Genomic DNA, 10,513 nt, shown 5'->3' with positions numbered 1-10,513 from the left:
CACACCAGAACAATCTAGAGCAAATGCATTAAAAAAAAAAAAAGATGACAAATACTCTCTTCATTCAAATTACAGAACACACATTTCAAATCAATATCTTTCTTAAATCTTTGCATAACCTTATTTACTGGATCAATACAAAGAATAATTTTAAATGATATCTCTCTAATCTTATTGTTACCTTATCTCCTGGAAACCATAAAAGCCTCCTCCCACTCAATGTCATGGAAGCATGATTTCCTGAAACTTTTAGCTGGGGGTCCCGTAAAAGACTGACAGATCTGTCTAATGAATTTATTGTTGCATTTTTTATCAACAATACTTATACCATCCAATTTTAAGTTAAAGTGAATAGTTACATTCAAATCAACAACACCAGCAACATGCAACAATTGAAGGAGTCCAAAAGGTATGGCATCAAAAACAATTGCATAATCCTTTGCAGATATTGGAAGTTTAAATCTATCTAGAAATTCTCCATATGAAATTAAGTGACCATCATGCCGAAGCAACTGTGTCACCAATAAAATATGCTCCTTTAGCTTTATTTTCAAATATTTAATCCAATTCTAATTGTAATTGAACAAAGATGTCTTTATCTATCTGAGACAAATTATGTTTTCCATGTATAAAAATAATATGTTTAATGACGGAATCCTCCTTAACCCTTCTGCAAGCGAGAACCACATTATAGTGACCACGAGGAGGTTACCCCGTGTGACTCTACCCTCCCTAGCAACCGGGCCAATTATGGTTGCTTAGGAGACCTGACATGAGTCACTCAGCACGCCCTGGATTCGAACTCGCGACTCTAGGGGTGGTAGTCAAATACATATTTTTGGTAAAAAAAAAAAAAGGTTGTTAAATTTAGGGATTCTCATTAGCTACATACATTTGCAACATTTAAAAAATGTTTTCCTCTATTTTAAATCGCCGGATGCAAATCTTAGCGCTAAGATGAAAAAGTGATGTTTAATATGAGGATCAACATTCATTCCGTGTCCACGCCGACATCATGTAACTTTCTTTGCGAAAAGGTCAATATGTATACATTTGTTATTTAATGAAATCGTTTAGGAAGTTTACTACAGTCTGGGTGTAATTATGACGCTAAATGGAAGAATGGGAGTTTTACCGCGCTTTCTATGGTGTGTGAATGAATACACAATACGTGTGGTTTACCATCGATATGACGAATACCGTGTGTGAACCGATGGACACGTTCCTTCAAAACAAAACGGAAGTGTCACGAGTTACTCCACACATCCATTCTCGATTTCTGACTGTAGAGGAAGTCACAAGCACATCAGGGCAGTGTGTTGGGTTTTCTGATTGGTAACAGATGTCCAAACCTAAAGTTGTGAGTTTAGTCACTGTTTACGCACTTGGAAACATGATTGAATTTGGGACTGTAACAACATTATTTTCTGAATCGACGCGGTCAGTGGGTAAGAGCTTCCTTATTTTTTTTCTTTCTTTCTATATTTCTTTCTTTTTTTGATGTTCGCTGTTCAATAACAAATTTGTGTTACCAACTCGTTGGCACAATTACCTTGCCATTCCATAAAAATACACGTCAATACGTGCTAAGTACAAGTGAGAACCTCAGCGAATAATAGCCTAAATACAATCATATATGAATAAGTTACAGCTTTTCTCAGTTTTTCTTTTCTGAAACCGTCTTAATGGTCACAAATGTTTAATGGGACATCACAACTCTATTGCATATCTGCAGTGCAATGTAGTAACTCACCCAAAACATTTAATTCATGCTTCAAACTCTATTGTGTCAGTAAATTGGCCAATGCTACCTAAATTAATAGTTTTGTCATCGTGTGAGCCGTACTGGTCAAAATGTATATTTAGATGTTTTTTCACCATGGCAGTCAACCCTGGAAATGTTTGTATGTATACAAATGTAAATTTTTGGTTGACATTGACTGCTCACTGTACTATACAGTAATGTTAGTTTGTCTAGCTGAATGCTATTGTGTATCACACTGAGGTTTTTAGATACAGATTTCAACAGTAGGTAAAAGTTTACTGGGAAAAGTCAATACTGTGGTACACAGGAAAAGGATATGAACATTTGTATGTATACAGTAAATGCATTTTTGTAGCAATCTTTGTAGCATATAAAGTCATATATAGTGAACAGAAAATTGCGACATAATGACATCCATGCAAAGAAAATGTAAAAAAATCCTACAGCAATGTAAAAACATTTAATGTCATAGATATTTATGGAATATAATTTATTTGTATATGGAGTATACAGTTTTTGATAATTGAATGGATCATTTTGCATGTGATGGCTCACGCGATCAAATAATATTTAGAAGCTGTGAAGAGTATGACAATTTCACTGAGAATCAACTCATCAGTTTTGATCAGCAAGCCATGTGCATTTAGTTATTGTGCAAATTGTAGACAATGGTAATCACTGTTTTGCACACATGTGCCATAACACATGCAATTTGCTTGAATAATAAATTCAAATCTGGTGTGAACAAAAACAAATTGTTCAGAGATTTGAACTTAATGTTTTGAAAAAAAATAATTCTCATTCAAGAATTGAGCCAAAGTGATTGAGAAAAACTGAAATATTATACATTAATATTTATTATATTTTAACCCGTTATTAAATTAATTTAAAAAAGAAACTCAGGGGAATATGCTTTGGCCACAATTAAATTATCCATAAGAAATTGACACGTCATTACACGCTAAACTCAAGTGATCATGAACTAATAAATTGCCTGAAAATGTATAAATGAATATAAGATTAATATTATTGCATTTCATGAAAATACATAATGCTTTAAAATGCTAAAACAATTGAAAGTACTGTTCAAAATGAATATGAAATGTATTTCATAAACCATTTATGATGAATAATGACTATGACACTAGCCATTGCACTCAATGAGCAGCAACAGAGCCAAAACGGTCACAGACCGGTAACTTAATACAATGAAACTAGCCAACAGGGTGATAAAACATTGAACACACACCCCTTCACATTCAACATAATGTGATGCGAGCAAAGGACAAGATGGTCACAAGACCAACAGTTTGAACAAACAATGACACTAGCCAACAAGGATGTAAAACATTGACAATAAACTGGGAAGAGTTAAAAGACAGCATGGTCAAGAGGCTAGGCAATCATATAGACAATGCCCACTAGCCAACAGGGTAGTGAACCATTGAAATTAAGTACTTGTCACAAACATAGTGTGGACGAGAGATGACATGGTCACAGGGCTGGCTCCATGGCGGGACGATTGTGGGCCTAGCCCACCCAATCAAGAAACAAGCCCACCCTAGTGGACCGGACTCCAAATAGGGTTCATTCGGCCAGTGCCTTGGAGAAGTAAGCATGCAGGACATGCCACAGTGCCGGCACTCCTGTTATAATGAGCAGAGTTTGTGTGAGAATGCATGGAATTGATTTATTGGTATTTTCATGTATTCTCTTGTCCTGTCATTGTCTGTAGACATGAGTGCATGTTGCTTGTGTTTTCCTGATGGCATGTGCTTGTGTCAGTTGACTGTGTAGGTACATGTCTTTGTTTGGTTTCCCCATTTGCCACAATCTTTTACAATCTACCCCACCCTCTCGTATGACTTGTTACCTGTTTTACCTGTTCTCCCTCATTAGTCTGCTTATTTAAAGGGATAGTTCACCCAAAAATGAAAATTATCCCATAATTTACTCACCTTCCAAGCCATCCTAGTTGTATATGACTTTCTTCTTTCTGTTTTTTATATAAAAAAAATATCCTGGCTCTTCCAAGCTTTATAATGGGAGTGAATGGTACCTTAGATTTTGAAGCCCAAAAAAGCACATCTATCCATCAAAAAAGTAATCCATACAGATTCCAGGGGGTTAATAAAGGCCTTCTGAAGGCGAGCGATGCATTTTTGAAAGAAAAATATCCATATTTATAACTTTAATCAACTATAATCTCTGGCTTCCGGTAACGGCCATCCACGCGTTCATGAGAGAGTCCAGTTCTAGCGTATGACGTAGGCGTAGTGTAAACTCCGGTGAGAAGTGACGAATGTGGAACTTTTCATTTTAAATGGATGGGGCAAATTCTTCAACAGTGTAAGTATTCAACTCATGGTATGGTTTTACAAATAGTTGATCATTTTTGGTTTCCCATTTAAGACCTACTTAATGTTCAAATCTCACAAATTGTGGTTTCTCTTCAGACTCTTTAACACACATTAATTAATTTTAATGGTTTGATCTGCCATTTGGTGAAAATGCTGACTCATGAAAGTCTGGCTCAGCATATGAATTAGTACAATATTATTATACTGATTTAGTCTATTGTTGCAGAGTATGCAAATACTTATGCAAATGTTTATATATATATTTATGTGAGAAGTCATTTTTAACACGATTCATGTGTTGATGATAATTTTCTCTCATGAAGTTTTGCATTTTGTCAAACTGTATTGATTTAAAATAAACCTCTTCATTATTAAGGAGGTTCTATTTTACGCATGTGATTGTTGCTGGCAAACAAGTTAAGCAAATTAAATCTCAGGATCTGAGCCAGGGACATCAAAGTTACTACAAAGAAAAATAATGAAACATTAAGTCAAGTCTCAGAAATTAATGAAAAGCTTTCTTTTTCTCTCTTATTTAGATTTTTTGATTCAACATACTCAATCACACTAGCTATATTTGGCAAGACCAGTTAATCAGTGTTTTGAAATCCAAAACAACCTTTAAGTCTAAGTCTTCTTTTATGCTTTTCACAGGTATCAGGGATTTCATTAGGGCTGTGTACGGAAATCCCAATGCTATAAAGACCCTTCAGGTGTGTTGTCTTCTATCATTTGCATTTACATTGCATAACATTTGCATTGCTGTTCCTTGGATTCAAGAATATGGTGTGTTTTCTTTTAGCATTGCATAGAGGAATTGTCGGTCAGAGAAATTGTTTAGTCAGAATCAGAATGATCGTTCAGCTTATTATTTCATTCAGATTGATGTGATGTTATTTACTGGTGCAAATGAAACCATGGCTGACAGTTTGACAGACAAGTCCATGCAAAACCTTTGGGGTTTCAAAATGAGATGCAATAGAAATAACCAGTAAAGCTTGAAAGACTGTGTACTTTGAATGAGAACTGAAGGTTAACCCCCTTTGTTGGACAATGTTGCACTACAATGTTATTGGAACACAGTCGTTTTTTTTTTTTCCACCTCCAGTTTCTTTGTTTTTCTTTACTCTTTTAAGATTAATTTAATTTATATTTAATTAAATGTAAGTAATATTCATTTATAAATTTGAATATTAAGCAAAAACAGGATTGGCTATTCCAGAAATTCCAGTGAAGACCAAGTTAAAATACTTTCACCTATCCCAGTTTAACATGCAGAGACAACTAAACGTAAGGAGGGGCGTTGAATTCCATTCGGTGGCACTAGTGGACAGAAGTTAAACACTTCATCTTTAATATTACAGTATTCAATGCGTGAAAATATGTAGCACATTTCCCGGGTATTCTTGTCATTTACAGAAAGCTAGGCCTAATGGGCACTTCCTAAATGTGTTCACATAAGATAGATATGTGGCTCGGCTTACCCACAGACCATGGTGGTGGCCCTGGAGTAGGATATGTTCCTGGTTCAACATCCTTACTGATTAGGGTTAGGCTATGTTTTTTGGTTAGGTTTACGGTTAAGCCCAAAGTGTAGTTTGTTTTTTTACTCGTGCGTTAGCATATGCTTGCAGTCGAACGTTCTAACCTTTCAAAGTGTATCACATTTGACCATGCGGCTTACACAGGTGGTCAGCACAGGCACACTAAGATTGCTATGCAATACTTGACCATTTCTCTACTAGTTTAGACACAAAAAGATGTATTTATAGTGATTTAGACTTGAGTTATACAAATGCAGGTATCTCCTGACCTCCTCACACACACGGTCTTGACATGCACATACCCTCGTTGTCGTTGTTTCCACTTTTGTCTCCGGATGTGCACCAGCTTTAATGTCATCTTCTTGCACTACTTCTTTAAAGCAATGGCCCAGCTGTGTCTGTTGCCACATTGTGGGCCAACTTATTAGTGAAAACAGTTCCAGGCAAATGCGCAGACTATTCCACCAACTTGGCCACAAGAACCATTGGTCTGAATCAAATTGTTCATTAAATATTTGAGATTCTTTACAAACCCTTCTTTTCCTAACTAGTCCTAGGTTGTTGGCCCATTTGGAACCAAATAATTGAAGAGAGATTCTCTGGAGTCTCAATATCAATAATTATCAATACAAGTTTGAAGTTTTGATTTGTTGCAACAGTATGCCAAAACATACAAAGCGGGCATGGCCACTTTTACTTAAATGGTTATACATTTTGAACGTAATTAGATATAGTCACAAATCTGGAAGTCTTATGTAAGTGGTCAATCTGAGGGCAAATTTCCCGCCTCTTAGTGGCTCTATAATAATTAAAAATATAAAAATGGCTCTAACTATGGAACCGTTGATACTATCTACTTGAAATTTAGCTTGCAGTGTCTTTGTCCAAGGTGCCATCAAGGTCTATGTGGACGCTCACAAATCTTGAAAAACATGGCCGCTATTGACCAATCACTTTTAGCAGCTGAAAAAAAAAAATTTTTGAGCTAGTCCTTGGCCATTCACCCGATTGGAATCAAACCAGTGCAGAAAGGTTCTCTGGAGTCCTGATATCTATAATTATCAAAACAATTGGAACTTTCAATGCACCGCTGTAACAGTATGACAAAACGTACAAAGTGGGCATGGCCACTTTTTCTTGAATAGTTAAAACTCTTGAACAGAATGAGATATTATCACCAAATTTTAAACCCATACATAGGAGATCAATCTGAGGACACATGAAAACAATGCCTATCTATGCCTCTTGGACTTTAATAATATTTTTATAAACCAACCATTTCCCTCTGATTTTAGAGGTAGTTTATGGTTATAGTTGGAGTTAAGGCCAATGTATACTTCGTTTTCCGTCTAATGCTACATCTCGCGCAATCTGTGTGTGATGCAAATTTCATCATTAGCATAGTACTGTCTGCATGCAACTCAGTTTTTTAAGACCTAATTCAATGCGTGTCGTCTGCCCATGCATCTGGCATTGACAGTACTTAAGCGTATCACAAATCAGTCTAAGTGTTCATGCGCTGAAAGCATCCATATGGGCTAACCGAGTGCTCGACTGTGTGCGCGAGGCAAATTGGCACATGGAAAAACTAAGTATACCCTCCTAGACTTTAGGCATTGTTGGACAGGAATGTTGTTCCAGGACCAACAACAGATCTTGAACTAGGAACACATCCTAATTGGCAAAGTCATGGTCACCCTTGCGGATCTTACCCTACTTTCTCACAAGCACCTATCTGATTAAGGACTGTTACATAACCACTAAAGTTGTCTTTACATTTCTCTTTCAGGCATTTTACAAGAAGATATCCATTGGTCTATAGTTATGATGAAGACCTCAACATCAATGGCAGCTATATCTGAACAATCATCAGAGACCCAGATCAGTTTTTCTCGTCTCATAATGTAACTCAGACTCTAATAAGTTTTAAAGGCTTTAAACTAAACATAGCCAGGAATCTCACATTAACCAGGAATCTAACCAGGAGACAAAGTTCTGAGTCATCATAATGTTTGTAAACATGCGTAGAATCAGAAAATACCAAGTTCTACAGATAATGATAATGTGCTTTGCTACCTTGATGATCATGGTTCACTGGGAACAGCTTGACAATAAAATTGTGTCCCATGTAAAGTCTATCACATACCGCTACCTTCTCAATAACTTCAAGTTCATTAATGCAAGCTTTAGAATCAGCCCTGAAGAGGCTACAAAGTATAGCAATCATAAATACATAATAAACCAAGAAAAGAAATGTGGCACAAGAGACATTCTGCTCTTGCTATTTGTTAAAAGTTCCTCTGAGAACTTTGAGAGAAGGCAGGCAATTCGTTCTACTTGGGGAAATGAGGTGTACATTGAAAGGACAGTGGGTGTTACGGTAAAGGTGTTGTTTGCTCTTGGCCTTCATCCTGAACCACAGCAGAGGACAAAACTTCAGCAGCAATTGTTCTTTGAGGACCAAACATATCATGACCTTATCCAGCAGGACTTCATAGACTCTTTCCACAATCTGACTATCAAGCTTCTTCTGCAGCTTGGCTGGAAAGATACCTACTGCCGTCATGCCCATTTCCTCATGTCTGCGGATGATGATGTCTTTGTCCATATTTTCAACTTAATTCACTATTTGCAAGGGATTTCCCACAGTAACGTCGAAGACCTTTGGGTAGGAAGGGTGCACCGTGGATCCCCACCGGCACGAGACAAAGAGAGTAAGTACTATGTGTCCCGAGACATGTACCCATGGTGTTCTTACCCAGATTACACCCCTGGGTCTGGCTATGTCCTCTCCAAAGATGTGGCTACCAAAATCTATCAGGCTTCACTCACCTTAAATGCTTCCCTTTACATTGATGATGTCTTTCTTGGTATCTGTGCCAAAGTGTTGGGCATCTCTCCCAAGGACCATCTGTTTTTCTCGGGGGAGGGAAAAGCCGCTCATCACCGTTGTATCTACAACCAGATGATGACTTCACATGGACATGTAAGGGACATCTATGAATTGTGGAAGCTTGCAACAGAATATGATGTTGGTCAAATGTCCTCAGGACTATTTTGGAGGCTCTACTGTACCATGGTGAAAGTGAGGCTCCTATGTATACCATTTTCTTCAGCCTCATACCCATGCATGGCAGCTTTTTTGACATGACAATTTATTGAAACTTAAATGTTTTCTATTTTACCCTTAATGTGTTGTACTGTATATGTATCCAAAAAGTCCTATTTTACTTCAAAATTAAAAGAAACAAATAAGAAATTATATTTTGTTAATAGAAATGAAGGCCTATTTAATGAAGGCCATTAATTTATTTTTACATTGTGACATTATTTTCATGACAGTTGAGAGCATTTTACCCTCCAATTCTCATTACCGCGTGAAAAAAGATGGTCATTACAATATTCTCATCACTGCAACATGATAAAAATTGTAACGTATATATACATCATAGTACGCTTTTGGTACTGCTTTACATTTTTGCTGATTTTAATTATAATAAAAACATTGTACAACAGCATATTTTTTAACTGTTATTTTGACATAGAACTGGCTAATCCAACGGGAAACTGGCTCCCCCAGCTGAACCCGATTTCTTCCAAGATATATATTTTTATTTTTCTCCATTAACATATTGAGTTTTCACTTCCTTGCCACAGTTGTCTATGGTCGCTCACTGGGGGCCTAAAGACAAATAATTTTTAATCATGTTTTTTATTTCATCAATTCTCAGTGAGGACTTCAAGACATTACAGCATCATTTTCTGTAAAGCTGCTTTGAAACTACTTGTTGCAAAAAGCGCTAAACAAATAAAAGTTTACTTGACTATTACAGTAAAAAAAGTGCAATGTTATGTAATGAGAATAATCATTGCAAAAAAAATAGGAACAATAAAAGTACAGTAAAGAGAACTGGGGGCTACGTGTGCTTAAGTGTCCTGAAAATAATGCAATATATATATATATATATATATTCTCAATATTTCTTTTACAGTTTCTGTGTTATCACCCCTTTGATAAGTTTTGAATGGTAATACTACAGTAAATGTTCACTCATTAATCTAAATGAAATAACTTTCTTGGTTGGCAAAATCTAATGACATATTTAAGGCTTCATTTTCCTTGGGTCCTTTTGTTCAAATATACACTTTCTGACTTACAAAATTCATATGTATATGCAATTAGCAGGAAATCATATTTTAATGCCTTATAATGACATTTAAAAACATAAGAGATCATGTGGTGCTTCCAGTAAGAATTTTTGCCAGAATAAATATACTCTAGATATCAGACATTTTTTTATTTTTACAAAGCTGTAGAGTGATTTTGCGAATCAAGACCAGCAACTACACATAATTTCTGCCTTTGAAATTAGCCTGTCAAAAACAACACCCGAGCATGCCAAACTTTCTTCTCCCTCGAGGATGATGCAGGTCAAGACAATGTGTCAAGCTATCAAGAGACATTCACTGTCAGTTCTATGGTTTGATTGCAATGTGCTGCAAAATTTTAACTTTACAAACTGTATTGCTGCGTGCCTATTAAAATTGTTTGCTTTGTTGAATGTCTTTGTATTTGCTTCCTTTACAGTAGAGTAATATGAATTATAGATTAGCTTACTAATGTTGTCTTGTTGACATTAACTAGTGGGGCGTATATGCCCCAGGTTGTGCACGGTTAAAGGGAGGGTTGTTTGTATAATTCATTACATAACTGAATACAATGATATGAATTAATGTTTAGCTATGAAAATTTCTAGTAGGCCTATTAAATATTTAGGGTTCATGTTACATCCTGATGCACCAAAACACTCTCAAACAGACCATCAAATCAGCACAATTAAAAA

General features: G+C 36.1%; 1 protein-coding gene across 1 annotated transcript; it reads left to right on the top strand.

Annotated features, from left to right (window-relative positions):
• The first annotated feature begins 1,234 nt into the window (after nucleotides 1-1,234).
• On the top strand, nucleotides 1,235-10,441 carry LOC127648934 (lactosylceramide 1,3-N-acetyl-beta-D-glucosaminyltransferase B-like). Its single transcript, XM_052133772.1, has 3 exons — nucleotides 1,235-1,448; nucleotides 4,780-4,838; nucleotides 7,459-10,441. The coding sequence occupies exon 3, from the start codon at nucleotides 7,678-7,680 to the stop codon at nucleotides 8,818-8,820; it is 1,143 nt and encodes a 380-aa protein (XP_051989732.1). The 5' UTR covers nucleotides 1,235-1,448; nucleotides 4,780-4,838; nucleotides 7,459-7,677; the 3' UTR covers nucleotides 8,821-10,441.
• The last annotated feature ends 72 nt before the right edge of the window (nucleotides 10,442-10,513 follow it).

Source organism: Xyrauchen texanus, chromosome 9, assembly GCF_025860055.1.
Source record: "Xyrauchen texanus isolate HMW12.3.18 chromosome 9, RBS_HiC_50CHRs, whole genome shotgun sequence".
NCBI lineage: Eukaryota > Metazoa > Chordata > Actinopteri > Cypriniformes > Catostomidae > Xyrauchen > Xyrauchen texanus.
The sequence above is the reverse complement of the archived record's forward strand: the minus strand, read 5'-3'. Positions and strand labels throughout refer to the sequence as shown.

Coding starts and splice junctions, on each gene's coding strand:
- LOC127648934 (XM_052133772.1), top strand. CDS start 7,678: ATGTTTGTAAACATGCGTAGAATCAGAAAATACCAAGTTCTACAGATA.